This window comes from Crinia signifera, chromosome 6, assembly GCF_055691185.1.
Source record: "Crinia signifera chromosome 6, ASM5569118v1, whole genome shotgun sequence".
NCBI lineage: Eukaryota > Metazoa > Chordata > Amphibia > Anura > Myobatrachidae > Crinia > Crinia signifera.
Window position 1 is genome coordinate 69,430,045 of NC_139222.1, and position 16,416 is coordinate 69,446,460.

Here is a 16,416-nt window from a genome sequence, read left to right on the forward strand (position 1 = left end):
TTAACATTGAATCCTATGCAAAAATCGGGGGCATCGCGTCGCATCGCGTCGGGACCAATGTTAATGGTCCCGACCGACGCGATGCCCCCGATATTTTACCTTCCCGACAAGATTTCAATGTTAAAATATTTTTTAACATTGAAGTCTATGGAAATATCGGGGGCATCGCGTCGGTCGCGTCGGGACCAATGTTAATGGTCCCGACCGACGCGATGCCCCCGATATTTTATCCTAGCCGGCAAAATGGACCTGATTTCAAAAGAAATCGGGTCCATCGTGGGTAATCGTGTCCCTTAAGTAAGGGACACGATTACTCACGATTGTGGCCGTGCTAGGAAACAAGTACCAAACTAAATTCTCAGAATAAAGGCTAATGTATGAAAAGTTCAGCTGAAGACCTTACCGGACATCCCAGATCCATACAATGAAGCTGCAAAAATATCGCTATGGCGGGGGGAACGCGTGGGAGAGAATCGGACCCATTCATAATTAAGTTCAGGAGATAGCCGATCCTCTGAGCTTGGGGGGAATTTCTGGGCCTGAAAATAGAGATACAGTAAAAGTGAGGAAAGTGCAAGTTGTGGAGAATCATCTGCTCACTAATTTGCCTTCACAATACCATAATCTATATTTATTGCTCAGTTCAAAACTCTTTTCTAACTCTTTATTATGGTTAGTTCTTACCATATAATAAAATGTATTAAACGACTACCGGCCGATAGCTCTGACGTCTGTGATCATGAAAACATTTGAGCACCTGGTACTGAACCACCTGTGACTGGCCACCAGCTAGAGCCCCTCCAATACGCCTACCAATCGACTCGAGGTTCAAGGATGCAGTCAACCTGGACCTGCACTACATTCTGCAGCACCTGGATATACTTGGTACCTATGCAAGGGTCCTGTTTGTTGCCCAATAAAACAGATTCTGATTATGATATCTGCAATCCTCATACAGTTATGGTCTGAATAAGATCAGGATAATACTGGTGGGATTCAAGGTCAGATGGAGGAGCATATCAATGTGTTTATTTGTACCCAAATCTGATCCAGATACCAAAAGTATTTGTAAACTAGCTATCATATATGTCAAGTCCTGATGACATCTGACGTACAATCCTACCAAATGCTGTCAAATAAACATATAATTTAGAATAAAATACACGTTGGAAGAGTAAAACCCAACAAATTTAGCAAAGTTTCATACAGATGGAGCAAGCTCCTGCTGATTCTATCACCATCCACCAGCCTGCAGAAGGGGGCACGTGTGCACGAGATGCTTGCACGCCCCGTACAGATGGAGCTCACCGCCGCCTCACCACCGCTGTCCACCACCCCCTAACCCTGTCTGTCTCCCTGAAGTGGAGACAGGCAGGGTTTCCACCATCCACTGCCGAGTGAAGTGGACGCACCTGCGTGTAGGAGGCTCGCATGTCCCCATCAGATGCAGCACCTCTCCGCCAGCGATCACCAGCTCAGGGAATCTTGCGATTCCCTGGGCTGGCTGAGAGGCGCTACGTCTGTACGAGAATTTTGTATAACTTCCACTAGCTCCCTTAATACAAAAGTCCCAAATGTGCTGACTAGATCAATGTTTGGTAAAATGCAATACTACTGAATCGCTCTTTTCATATGCATTACCTACAACATTCATACTAGATACGTTGCAATGTATTTTTATCCTTGGATTTGTGTATAAATGGTCCTGCTAAAATAAAAAGTAGACAGATGTACACAAAAACTCACTTGCAGTGTGTGATGGGAAATAGCTACAGGAGTTAGGCGGTGCTTTGATGCTGGTGCAGACAGCGGTCTTGGCCTCTTCACTTCAGGCTCTTCTGCCCGTTGCAAGCAGCTTTCCACCTCCCCACCTCCTCTACAGCCTGTTAAAGTACATTCAGAACCATCCTCTCTGCAGCATTTTCCAACCCCCCTACTATGATGGCTCTTGTGGGAGGCTTCCTGGGAGCTAGTGGCAAGAGAAGCAGGTGAAGGGCTTGTAGGTGGGGAGCCAGCAGTTACAGTCGAATCAGAAGCAGAGCTAGACTGATGCCTGTGTTTAAACTTGATGGAATCACTGCGTTTTGGAGGAGTTGGAGGGGTTGGTGGCCTGTCCACCTTGGAAGACTGAGGTGAATGGCCCATGACTGGTCCTGATGGAATAAAGTTTAGTTTTGGGGGCGTCTGGGGCCTTTTAAAAGTTTCAGGATCAAAGATGGATTTCCTCTGCCTGGGTCTCTTGAAGACAGTGAACTCACTCTGGGCATGCCCAGGGCTGACCATAACTTTGGGCCATGTGCCACTGCTACGCTTGCCAGTGGATGCCTCAACTAGCACATCTGTCATGGTATCTGTGTAGCCAAGTGGCTGTCTGTCCTCCTCCAGCAAGTCATATCCACGCCCCATGAATACCTCTCCACCTATGGACCCCAAGCTATGCTCTGAATGGCTATGGCAGCTCAGCTGAAGGGCTCTCTCCGATCCACTACCATCTCCCATGTCTTTTTTGTGATCAAGGAGGTCAGGACGGAATATGTCAGTCTGTGTCGAGCTGTTATTCTTTAGGTTCCTTTTGTTCTGTGCCTGAATATTTGGAGGGAGAACGCGACATGACTCCTTAATGTTTTCAAAGAGGCTTTGTCCGCTCCAAGATGTATTTGGTGGTAAAACCTTAAGAATAAATAAGAAAAATTGTTATAATTTTATTTATACTATGGACTAAGCCATATATATATATATATATATATATATTCTTTAACTTTGTCGTTGCCTATGGTGAGTGCCTGCTTTAATCAAATATACTGTCTTTGGGACTTCGTTGCCTTTAAAGTGGAGCACCACTTGTTGTCCTGTGACTACTTTGAGTGCGGTTCCTGACTTCTTCTATATACATATATATACATTCTAAGTATAATGCACACTGATCACATCTTGTGGTTTATATCTGCCTTTAATGTCCCAGGTGTATTTGCTCAGGCCAGTGCCGCTCTCCTGTTACGGGCCCTTCCAAACAGCCCAATCTGCAGAGTAGTAGATAGAAAAAAGAACAGGAGTTTAAAAGACAAAAAGCTTTCCTTGAAAAATATAGCACTCACAAAGGTGTGGCGTCACCCACTGACGAAGTCCCCTGGGACAAAACGCGCTTGGGTGGAGCTGAAGGACGGGAGTCGTGACGCAGCAACGTGGAGACGCGCCTTTCTGTGAGCCCTGACTGGTGATATTGTTTCCCCCATGTGCATATTGTGTTATTGTGATGATAACACCTGTACCTTTGTGAGTGCTATATTTTTCAAGTAAAGCTTTTGTCTTTGAAACTCTAAAAATACTTCACTATTGTGCACCCCCTGTTCTTTTCTCTCTCTCTCTTTACACATACACACACACACACACACACACACACACACACACACACACACACACACACACATATAAATGCAAATCTGTAATCACAAAGAGATTAATGTACACTAAAGGCATAAATAAACCACAAGATGTGATCAGTGTGCTTATAATGAATGCCAAGAGAAATGGGCTGTGCCTGGCATAATAGGCAGGATGGAAGCCTTAGTCATGAGCCAACCAGGCTCATTAATTATAAAGTAGATCAAAGATAATTAAATGTCCCCACCTAGAGAGTAGAGCCCCTCTAGCATTGGGTAACAGAGTAAAAAAACAAAACATAATACACAAACAGTCTAATATTAACAGTGAATTACTGCATGTAAGCGCTTATAGAATCGCCTACTTGCAATGGTAGTGCCACAACAGTGATTGATAACAGTCACATCTGAGATAATCAGTTTAAAAAAATAAAATAAAAAAAATAAAAATGGTAAAACAACTTCCCCCAGTTCATACTTTATAGCCTGTATCTCTTGGTGGCATTTCCCACTCAAACTACTGGCGGTCAATTGTAGAGGTAAAAGTGGTGGAAACGGGGACCAGGGTGGAACCAAGTTCCACCACCTGTAATGGTGAGGTGGAACTAATGCTAACAGAAAAGCATTAACGTTTGCAGAAGTGGGCCAAACATCCTGCTTAATGGGGGAAGAGGGGTAATTAGGTGGCAGGGGGAAACGAGTTCCCCCACCTCCCCAGGAACAGTTTGAGCCCTGGTCACTTTGACATGCTAGCTGTCTGGAGAATTTACAAAGACAAATACCTTTGGGAAGGCGGTATTGATAATTTACCTTCTGGTGATCAATTTAGGCTGTGATGAATTTACATTTTGCAAATCATTTAGATTTCCTGTTACACTTCTCTCCTCCTACTTAAGTCACTTAATATTGTAACATCGTAGAGTATCTTGGTGCAAGTACGTTTTAAAATCCATGTATATTAGACAATGAATATATTATTATCTTAATAAGAAATGTAGGGGCCTACACATAGGCCCTTAACTCCTTGAACCTCCAATATACTACAATTATGGGATAAACCAATCCAGATCTCTGCAGGAAGAACTGCGCCAAGTAAATACTTCTTCCTACTACCAACTGTAAGCCCTAAATCTACACTCCAATGTATTAAGTTTTGCATAATGTGAGGTGAAGGAAGATCACCATTAATGCCCTGTATATCGTATGCTGGAAACACAGCATCATGTGATGTCACTCAAAATAACATCCCCATGCATTTTGAGAATTCTTCAACTAGAGTCCACACTTCTGCCTACTCTACTAGTATCTATAGACTATTCCATTTTTTTTTTTAAAAAAGAGCACCGTTGCAATACAAAAAGTTTTGGTACTTGTGGAGTATCACGGCTCCCACGACCTGCATCGTATGCAGATCGTATGCTAAAAATCGCATCGCATCGCATGTGGCATACGATGTGATGCGATGTTTTACCGATTTTTGACTATTTTAGCTCAAAAATCGTATGCCATCGCATAACATCGTATGCCATATGTAGTGGCATACGATGTCATACAATGCGATACGATGTTTTACCGATTTTTGAGCAAAAATGGTCAAAAATCGGTAAAACATCGGATAACATCGTATGCCATATGTAGTGGCATACGATGTCATATGATGCGATACGATGTTTTACCGATTTTTGAGCAAAAATGGTGAAAAATCGGTAAAACATCGCATGGCATCGTATGCCATCGATGCGATACGATGTTTTACCGATTTTTGAGCCATTTTAGCTCAAAAATCGTATGCGATCGCATCGGATGCCATACGATGGCATCCGATGCGATGCGATGGCACCCGATTTTGCACTGAAATGCATCAGAATGCATTGAAATGTGTATTAAAGTAGTGAAATGCCCCCAAATGCCATTTTTCATAGTGCACCACCCCCACTATCAACGTCAACCCGAAGCGTGGCGAGCGCAGCGAGCCCGCGAGGGGCGGCGGTACGCGTCCTACGACCTTTTCATACCCCCACTATCCACGTCGGCGTGGAGTTGAGAATAGAATAGTGTGGCGAGCGCAGCGAGCCACCGTGCCCGAAGCGTGGCGAGCGCAGCGAGCCCCGCGAGGGGACGCGGATACCTTCACAGCTATACGCGTCTCCTCGCGGGCTTTACAGGTATCCGCGTCCCCTCGCCACGCTTCGGGCTCAACTCCACGCCGACGTGGATAGTGGGGGTATGAAAAGGTCGTAGGACACGTACCGCCGCCCCTCGCGGGCTCGCTGCGCTCGCCACGCTTCGGGTTGACGTTGATAGTGGGGGTGGTGCACTATGAAAAATGGCATTTTGGGGCATTTCACTACTTTAATACACATTTCAATGCATTCTGATGCATTTCAGTGCAAAATCGGGTGCCATCGCATCGCATCGCATCGCATCGGATGCGATCGCATACGATTTTTGAGCTAAAATGGCTCAAAAATCGGTAAAACATCGTATCGCATCGATGGCATACAATGCCATGCGATGTTTTACCGATTTTTCACGATTTTTGCTCAAAAATCGGTAAAACATCGTATCGCATCGATGGCATACAATGCCATGCGATGTTTTACCGATTTTTCACGATTTTTGCTCAAAAATCGGTAAAACATCGTATCGCATCGTATGCCACTACATATGGCATACGATGTTATCCGATGTTTTACCGATTTTTGACCATTTTTGCTCAAAAATCGGTAAAACATCGTATCGCATCGTATGACATCGTATGCCACTACATATGGCATACGATGCCATGCGATGGCATGCGATGGCATACGTTTTTTGAGCAAAAATGCTCAAAAATCGGTAAAACATCGTATCGCATCGTATGACATCGTATGCCACTACATATGGCATGCGATGGCATACGATTTTTGAGCAAAAATGCTCAAAAATCGGTAAAACATCGCATCGTATGCCATCGTATGCCACTACATATGGCATACGATGCCATACGATGGGAGCCGTGATACTCCACAAGTACCAAAGTTTTCAATTTAGAAAAAATCTCTTCCTGTAGAAATGCATTTGTTATGTTTGGTTTTAAAACATTACCTCCTCAACCCCCTTATACCCTTGATATACAGTACATGCCCTACAGCAGTGGGCTAAAGGCCACAACCAGGGCTTTAAATTACCTTTACCAGAGAAAGGCTGAGTGATTCCCGGCAGTTCCTGAGCAGAGCCTCGCATTCTGTGATGGATTTATTATCCAGCGCGATGCCATTAATCTGCAGGGAGAAATGAGGGATCATTACCGCTGCTAAAACTTAATTTAGCATACACTGTTCCAAATGGACAGGGTCCTGATTTATTAAGCAATCATTCTGTGATAATGTTTCTAGTACAAAGTTACATTAATTTAGTGTCAATTTGTATTAAAGGAGGGTTTTTTTTCACAGATTTCTCTTTAGACATATTAAGTAAAACAAGTTCACACTTACAGCCACCACTCTATCACCAGCCATAAGGGATCCTTCCTTGGCAGCAGGACTCCCAGGCATCACAGCTGCCACCAACACACCAGTCTCCAGAGAGATACCACTGTCTGCCACACAGAGAAAATGACTGAATGCATATCATGAACAATATACAAGTGAAAAAAATAGGTTATGCATTGAGTTTTCCGTGGTAAATTAACTTTGAGTGAAAATGGAACCATTGGCTTTAACCCCTTGAGTGGTGGGTTCTTCTGGGGCAGGACAAACCTACTAGGGCAGGTTTGTTCTGCCCCAGAAATACCCACTACAGACGGGGCAGGCCCCCCACCCACTCGTGCTCACCGCCATTGCCGGGGTTCCCCTGGCATTCACAGCAGTGACCAGGCGGCAGGCTCAGGGATGTTCGGGGTGGCATTGGGGAAATCTGGCGCCCGAACTCCTGAGCGCTCCAAAGCAGCCACGAACTTTCCCGAGCAAGGCCTGCCACCAGCGCCTGCTCAGTGCAGCGAATGGTGGCAGTGGAAGTAGCAGGGGAGCGCCTCCCCGGAGGTGGTGCACAACTGCAGGCACCACTCACGCACACCTACATTCTGGTGGTATGCCTGAAAAAAAATTTGGGACAGCCCGCTGCGGCAGCGCAGCTGAGCCCGGAAAATTTCCAGGCATACCACCTAAGTAGTTAATGGTGAAGGCTTTTCAATCATCCTCATCATCATTTATTTATATGGCGCCACAAGGGCTGCAGCGCCTGACAATATATAGATAAGCAAAAGAACAAAACAAGAAAATAGTAATTTACAGTACAAATGCAAATTAGGACAAGTACATGGTAAATAAAAGACAGTTGCAGCAGCGGACACTGATACAATTATAACAGTGGAAGAGATATTTTGTAAGAAATGCATACAAGAAGCGAGTGCCCTGCTCGTTAAAGCTTACATTCTAAAGGTAAGGGGCAGGCAAACTGGGGTGACACAGCAGGGATATTAGACTTCTACCAATCACCTTGTTATATCCCATTATCCTAATGTGTGTCTGGACAGGGTTTACGAAGTGTATACTCACAGAATCCATGAAAAGTTAACAAATTTATCTGATTTTTTATTTATTTTTTAGACCCACTGAGGCAGCTGAAAAAAATACCTGGCATCAGGTCTAATAAGATAGCCCACAATAATCTATGCTTTTATACCAAATTGTTAGGAAAGGATTATAGGAAAGCACAGATACAGCGATGATAAACAACTTATGTTATGTGGGTATTAGTACCATTAGGAACAGTCTAAATAGTTAATTATTTACATATTGACAGATTTTAGATATCCAACCTTTGTGACTGCCCAGGTTGATGTGCAGAGGGGTGGCAATACGACTCCCAAGAGACTTTCTCCTGCGTATGACCATGTTGATAACATCCCCACCACTTAGGACAGCTTTTATTAGATGTTTGCGGTCTTTGTTAGTGAGATCAACATCATTTATCTTCAGGAGACAGTCGTTTACCCTGTAACGTGATGGGAAAGTTTTCAGACGTGGGACTGACAATTCAGATCTACTTCCGATTGCAAATGTTACTCAAAGAAAAAAAAAACGTACAACTGAGATAGTACATTCAGCACAAACCCATCACACATTTTATTTCTCTGACGTTACAGGCAAAGATACGCTATGGCAATGCTTTTGCAATTAAACAATTAGTAATGGTCTGCACATGGGTCACTGCAGAAATGTGTGGTGACTGAATTGCAATTATGGTCAAAGTAAGGATTCATTTACAAGTGAATGACAGGGAGTAGCCATTTTGTTTGAGGCAAACTGTAGTGGCAGTAAAAAAACAGGACCATTTTTAAGGCAAAAAATAATCCTGTTTGCAAGGAGGTGGAGAAACTGAAGTTAAATACCCATACTAGTGGTATGCGGCTTGTTGCCTGGATTTTTAAAGTGTCGTTCTTCTGTAATAACACTTTGATTGAGTGTAATACTAAAGCCCTACACATTACAAGATAAAGTAAGATATCTTTCAGAAAGCCATTTCACTTGATCTTCTAGTATGTAGGTAACGATGGGCGTTCCGCGTTAACAATGCCCTCCCTCATCTAAGACCTCCCTCGTTTCGGCGAGGGAGGTCATAGTCAATCATCGCTCATCCCACCATTCAAGTCAAAGTCGCCTGTATGCACTTGCCACAGAGTCCCAGCCGCTACCGATATAGGGGCACCTAGTGTGCATGGGTCTTAAAGATTTGCAAAATAATAATTAACATCTCATAATTTACTTCCAAAGAAAATTTAGTTTGAATGAGCAATAACAGAATGGATTATTATTGTAGACTATAAAGCCTGTAAGTATTAATATATGAATGTTTGTTTTCTGATTATTGTATTTTTTTTTTTTAAGATACTGGCCAGGTGTGTGTATGCATTGTATAAAGGTTTATTAAATATATATGTAAAAAGTGAACCTGCTCCCATGCGCAGTTTTTTTTTTCCTTTTTTTGAATATTTGTTTTGTCTCAATTTGTCTTTCCCCATTTATAAAAGACTGGGCAGCATGAAATTACAGTCACATGATCAGAGGAGTTGGTTCCTTTCTGGGACAACCACTTTTGAAATTAATCTAGCAGTAGGCCTATAGTAATGGGCCAATTACGTTCATGAAATCCTAAAAAAATGAAAAAAAGAACAAAAAATCATCAAGAGTAACTGAACTTAGAGTTACCAAAGGATTTTGGTGATTACTTTTTATTGCCACAAAAATATGATGTTTGGTCCTCAGTTTCAAACTCATTTCTCTTAAACCATTTGATGAACAATTTATACAAAGGGTGCTGTTCAAGGAGCAGGCACAAATTGAAACTAAACTTGTTTGTTGGGCTGCCTTCTCCCCCATCTACCTTTCATAGTGCCTTCAATTTGACTTTGAGGAAGCCAAAATAAATCACTTTCACATTTAATCCTTACATTCCAAATGCACCAAATGGGTGCCAGATGCGGTCCTGACAGTCAGGATCCCAACAGTCATTTACCCGACGTCGGATCCCGACTGTCAAAATGCAGACAGGTGCCCGACGGCCACCCGCTATTTTCCCTCGTGGGGGTCCACGATCCCCATAGAGGGAGAATAGTGAGCCACCGTGCCTGCAAGGGGCTTTGTTGCGCTCACCATGCTGTCTGAGTCCGGGCAGTCGGTACCCTATACCACACCCCACCAAATACCTGCAAAAGTGCTCATGATCCACTCGAGTGGAGGAAACCACACTGTAAGGCGGTTTTCCTTCATTTCCAAATTATGCTCTCATCCTACAGTGCTGCCATTTCCCTCTCTAAACAGTCATACTTCAAGAACCTCATATCACCCCAGTCCTCGAAGTGACACTAGGGGTGGGTAGAGATTCTTCTCTGCCCTTGCCTTTGTGACCTATTTCACATCTAACATTGACTCCATGCTTCAGGATATAACATCCCACCAGACCACCTTCTTTCCAAGCCTACCCCCTCTATCCATCTTACTAACTGACTTATTTTCTGGTATCTTCAGATTAAGTCAAATCTCTCATATGCCCCCGCCTTAACCCTATCGCCACCTCTTGCCTTTTGTGCTACCTTTCTCGTTCTACCTGTTCCCATCTTCACCAATATTTTCCTGTCATCAGGCAATGTCCCCTTCTGCATTCAAGCATGCCCTTGTTTTCTCTATTCTTAAAAACCTACTCTTATTTCTAACACACTATCCAACTATGGAGTCAACTTTCTTATTTTTTATAATTTAAGTTAATTAGGAAGCACTTTCATAAATGCAAAATTAAACGTTAAGTTTTATAAAGTGTGCTCCCCAAAAAAGAGTGCTTCTCTTCCCTCTACCTCATACTAATATTTACTCTCAGGGGAGCACCTCCACTTTACTCACCAGTGCTAAGGCACTTACACATTCAATAATTGTGGATAAATTACATGGTTTCTTCTTTGATTGTTGACATATATCAAGAAAGTGGTGCTAGTGCACAGGTACTCTTCCCCAAAGTCCCTTCCCCATGATACAACAATAAATGTAAATCTGTCAGTTCAAAGTCATGAAACGGATTTTCAAGATATTAATACAGGCATATGAATGCACTGTAGTTATGGTACATACAAATACAGTTAGCCATGCCACTTTAAACAAATTTAGCAGACGGCCATGCTAATCTTATTACACTGAAAATCTTACCCGTTCAGGTCGGCAGCTTTAACCACAACGATATACCAGCAAACTAATTGCAATACCTTAAGGTGTGTGTCTGGATTTATATATCCATCTAGTATCTCTAAACAATATGCTCAAATATTGCTTAATTCTTTTGATTTTCACAGAATGACAAATCATATACCTTAGCCGTCCATCAGCGATGCTGCCTTTGTCCACTTTAGTGACAAAAATGCCACTATCCCCTGGGAAAAAGGGCTCGCTCACTCCATCTGCCACATCAAACCCCAGAGCTGTGAGGTCCATATCCTCCTGCAATAAAATAATAAATGTAGCTTTATTACTATTGGGCCAATGCCGGTCTGAACACAAATCCGTTGCAGAGGTTCCCATGTTGTGTGCACAGAAAACTTAATGTGTATACAGGTTGAGTATCCCTTATCCGAAATGCTCGGGACCACGAGCATTTTGGATAAGGGATTTTTTTCGGATTTTGGAATATATATATTTTTTTTTCCATACTTACCTGGTCCCCTGGTGGTGCCCCGATGTCCACAGGGGCCTTCAGGATCCTCTTCAGCAGCATCTCCGGTCCCAGGGGTACATTGTGCGAGTGCGCAGGTGACATCACCGGGGTGCCTGCGCACTGCACCCCTACGACTGGAGATGCCACTGAAGAGGATCCCGGAGGTCATATTGGACATCGGGGATGAGACAAGTATGAAAAAAGGGGGTGGGGGGGAAACAAAACAAAAAAAAAACACGGTTTTCTGAATATTTCGGTTTTTGGAATACACGGATAAGGGAGACCCAACCTGTACTCGCTTGTATGTTGCTGTTTGGTGCCCGGTCCACTAGTCATACACTAGTATCATCACTAGTGCACACTTGCAGCAGTCTGTATTAACCATTCAACTCTGCATATCTCCGCCATTCCATAAACGTGCCTCACTGAACGTCATCTCTGTAAGAACACCCTGTTACAGCCTAGTTACACTCCATCTATCCGAGGTCAGTGACATCTACATGTGCACTGATTAATTTGTTACGCAACACTTGTATATCTGTGTGGAGCACAATGGAACTTGGTGTTGCCGCTTCAACGTAGCCCTTTGTATACAGATTCAGACACAGATATACAAGTTACATGATCGACGTAATCCTTTTTCGATGTAGATGCATTTTTAGACAAAACAAAGACGCCAGGCTCTAGCCAGGATCTGCTACGTCCTGAAGGGCGAGTGATGTTAACAGAGGGCCGATCTATCTCTCGCTCTGGAACTCATGAAAATCATGGAATGTTGGCCCACAAATGCTGGTCTTTTGGATTACCTCCTACTCACCCTATCACGCTCAAACTCCACCACTTCGGTCTCCCACTCCAGCGAGTCTGTGTCAATAGCAGAGTCATGAGAGCTATGGGCCATGAGCTGGCGGAACCTGGCTTCTTTCTCACTCTGATTATCCATCTTTTCCCTAAAGGAAAGGATTAGAGCACAAAGGTGAAGAATGGAGAACCGGACAGTAGCAAGTAATGCAGCACAAACATCTTCGCTTTCCTGGCACCCTGAGTGTGAGTGTGTACATGGACAGTCTCTATCCTGCGCTCAATGTTAGAAAAGGCTTAGAACCAGATGTATCAAGCTTCAAAAAGTGATAAAATTGAGAGTGATAAACAGCCAGCCAATCAGCTGCTAACTGCCATGTTACAGGCTGGGTTTAAAGAAAAATTACAGGTAGGATCTGATTGGCTGGTTTATTATCACTCTCCACTTTATCACTTTTTGAAGCTTGATACATTTGGCCCATAGACACATACATTACAAAATGTTACGGAGAGGGCTGTAGTCCTGGTGGTAATTTCATCAGTTTTAAAATATATGGAAATCTGTTTGACTCGTTTTGATTTAAAAGCCTTTAAAAATTATTTAAATTCTGTTGGTAAATATATAATATTGCCCCTGAAACGAAACACCATAAAATGTAGATTGCTAAAATGTATTGAAACTGACCTTCAGTAAATATATCCCATAGTGCTTCAGAGTCAGACATCCTATGTCTAAAATTAAATTAACATTTACATTAAAAATAATATGAACAGAAATGAGCAGGAAATATGCTGGTTTCTCTGAAATGTAATAAATGTGGTTCACATTGGATGGTGTGTTTGGTTCTCCAAACACTAGCATGCCGTGGCAGCCAATTAAATTGAGCATTGCAGGCCTAGCTTCCACCTTCATTAGACAAATATTTAATTATCCCAACACTAACTGCTTAAGTGGTGTGAGTAATAGCCCTAGTGGCATAGGGCTGGTTGTACCTGGGAGGGCACACACACATTTTTTTTTTTTTGTGGGCCCCATTTGTCTAGGTATTTTAGTAATGTGCTGACTGGCCTAGAGATTGTTGGCACAATGGCAGGAGAACCAAAAAGACTATGGGCTTCTTTACAAAGCGTGCTCTATCGGGGTCCATTCCAGCAACCCCCTGCGAGAGGTCCTTTGCAATTCTAATATATTAGTACATGTGCAACTAGTATCGCTGTGGTGTGGTGGGATGTACCACAAAGGCTTGTCCTATCCTGCCCATTCCGTTTCATTTCCCTCTTTCGCCCACCTGGCTGACCAATATTATATAGCATGAACCAAACCTGACAGAAGGTTCTGGCTCTTAGGGCAGGTTGCTTGACCTTCTTCCTCTTCTGTAAGAGTATCTGATACATTGGTAAAGATATCTATGATACAAACGCCAACAGTGCTACTACCTCAAAACACCACTGGGGTGCAGCACAGGCAGACTTCGCTTCAGCTCGACTCAGCTGGTTTCTTTCCCTTATCCTTGTTAAGTTTGCTTTTCTCATTAGATATTGGCCTCTCCTTTTTCTTTTCTTAAGTACAATTGGGTATGTCATTTGTTGACTTTGTAAGGCAAATACTCAACTCTCAGGCATGCAATGGGGTGTAAAGGGGAGAATATTGAACGTTTGCAGTTAAATCTACACCACCCAAAGCTTCTGCACTGCCCCTCTATACCTAGCACGTACTGAGAATAGGACATAATTGAAGTAGACAATCCTTTATTTGATCAAATTGGACAAGCTTAATTTTCACAAGACGGTAATCTCAGCCCACTCATGGGAGTGGGCTATTTGAGTAAACCCTGTTTTGTCCCAATACTCAAGAAAACCTAATAACCAAATAAAGACCTATTTCATTCATGAAGCGCAGGGCAGTGGGCAAACTATCAACTGGCACCACCACTTGTAGGGTATATAGAACAGTTGGGATAAAGGGCCGGACCTGAGGGAGATGCACAGTCACTGCAATTGCGTGAAGACGCTGAAGTCTATGCATTACTACCTTATGCATGTATTCAAGCAGCACCCTGCACTATCTACTGTTTGTCCATAGACAGCTGCAACAATTATCAGTCTTACTGGATCTCCATACACTGCTGTCACAGAATAGTCCATTATACACAAGGAGAGATCTGGCCAACTTTCATCCCTGGCAAAAATGCTTTGTTATTTGCAGCTGTATAGGACCAGGCCCACACCCTCACCCTTTCTATAGCATTTCTTCTTTATGGCTACATGACTAAGTGCTTACTGACCATTTCTAGGACATGAGAAGACAATATACAGATGTTCTACCCTGTACTCACTTGAGTTCCTTCAGTTCTCGTGTGGCATCATTCTTCTGCTTGCGCATGTCATCCAGATTTCTCAGTGCCTCCGCCAGCTCACTGACTGCGCGGTCACGTTCTCTGCGCAAGTTATCACATAACGTTCTGCCAGAAACACAGATGTCAGCACAATCAATATTTGCGGAGATTACTTAAATATATAGAATACTAGATACCAAGGACAGCCACATCTACAGAATATGGTCCATATGAATAAAGTTCCCTCGCTAAAACTGGGCTTCTTTCATTGTATCCATTATAGTACTGTATGCTCGTCATTTTCAACTGAATAACTGTTTTATCTCAAATAAATAAATATACAATAATACAAATGTAACAGGCAGTTCTGGCCACTTACAGTCCAGTAAGAGATAAAACCACATTATCCAAAAGTTTTAGAACGCCCATTTTTTTCAGCTTTTTTATTTTACCGATTGAACTGCACTTGGACATGTGGTGCTGCCAGTAGGCTTATTATGTCTGGAAGAATTCTGATGGGACTGATGAATTAAAATGTAATCTTTTTGGATCACGCATGGTTTTTGTACACTAATGAATAGGAAAAAAATAATGGTTCAGGAGTATGTTGGGGCTTATTAATTGAGCAACCAAAACTTCTTAAGCCCAAAATATTATAATTGCAAACTAAACCCCCATTGTTTCTACTGATAGCATTACCCATTTAAAACCGACCTTATACATGCTGTAAAATGTCAGCGTAGTAAATTCTACCCTGTGAAGTTAATAACTTACACAGAGTGGCTTGTGTCCTTAAACAAAAGGCTACCAAAGCATTTAGCGGCACCATACAATACCTTCTGTTCTGTAATGCAAGATCATGACCCCAAACATATCCCAGTCTATGGGCTCAGGGGTGGATTGGCCTGCCGGAAAACGGGTAATTTTCAGATGGGCTGGTTGAGATTTCCTCCTGGCTGGACCACCGACCGTGCTACCAGGGCAGGTGCTGGTGTCATCCTATGCATGGAATATATGCGGTGGCCATATTTGATTTGGGCTATGCTGCCCTTCTTTGGGACCAGGCTGCGGCTGGACTGTGCTACCAGGGCCGGTGCCGGCGTCATCCTATGCGGAGAATCTATGTGGTGGCCATATTTGTTTTGGGCTATGCTGCCCTTCTTTGTGACCAGGCTGTAGCTGCTGGTTGCTGTTGGGTGACGTCACCCGCAAGCGGACTTCAGCGTATCGGTGCGACAGACGGTGGGTGGAACCTGAACACTGGTCAGTAGATTTCACTTCTGTTCACTCACTTTCCAGTTTTTTAATTGCTAAAATGTAAACTATTAACACTTCTATTTTTTAAAGAATTCTTACTTTGCAGCATTTATTACTATGTTTTTCGTGGAGCAACCAGTACATTTGAAAGGTGCAAAAATATTCATTAAGTGACCATTGAATATAAAACAACTCACCGAATGCTTTCTCTTTCAGCAACGATCTTGTCCCTCTCCTGGAAGGCCCAGTCCCGTCTGCACTTGGCTACCTCCGCCTCCTGTGTGGCCTCCTTCAGTTCATGGCTCATAGCCTCATGCTGCTTCCTTAGCACCTCAATCTCCTTGTTGGCTCTTTCAATGTCTAGAGTAGCAGAATCCTGAATCTAAGACATTATACAGTATGTATTAATATAGGTATCACAGAACCAAGGAGTGTCAGATGGTGAAACCACAGTTGCACTA

The 16,416-nt window shown here is 43.0% G+C and overlaps 1 protein-coding gene across 4 annotated transcripts in view; it reads right to left on the reverse strand.

Annotated features, from left to right (window-relative positions):
- The window catches only part of DLG5 (discs large MAGUK scaffold protein 5), a 123,957-nt gene that overhangs the window by 34,466 nt on the left and 73,075 nt on the right, over positions 1-16,416 (reverse strand). For 3 of the 4 annotated variants that reach the window (XM_083146256.1, XM_083146255.1, XM_083146253.1), the window contains exons 9-17: positions 16,153-16,337; positions 14,699-14,824; positions 12,379-12,511; positions 11,220-11,347; positions 8,182-8,357; positions 6,857-6,960; positions 6,551-6,643; positions 1,747-2,670; positions 404-539 (exon numbers count right to left, since the gene is read on the reverse strand). In XM_083146256.1, the coding sequence (XP_083002382.1) occupies positions 404-539; positions 1,747-2,670; positions 6,551-6,643; positions 6,857-6,960; positions 8,182-8,357; positions 11,220-11,347; positions 12,379-12,511; positions 14,699-14,824; positions 16,153-16,337 (2,005 nt within the window). The remainder of the gene's footprint in view (positions 1-403; positions 540-1,746; positions 2,671-6,550; positions 6,644-6,856; positions 6,961-8,181; positions 8,358-11,219; positions 11,348-12,378; positions 12,512-14,698; positions 14,825-16,152; positions 16,338-16,416) is intronic. The other variant, XM_083146254.1, reaches the window with a different exon arrangement.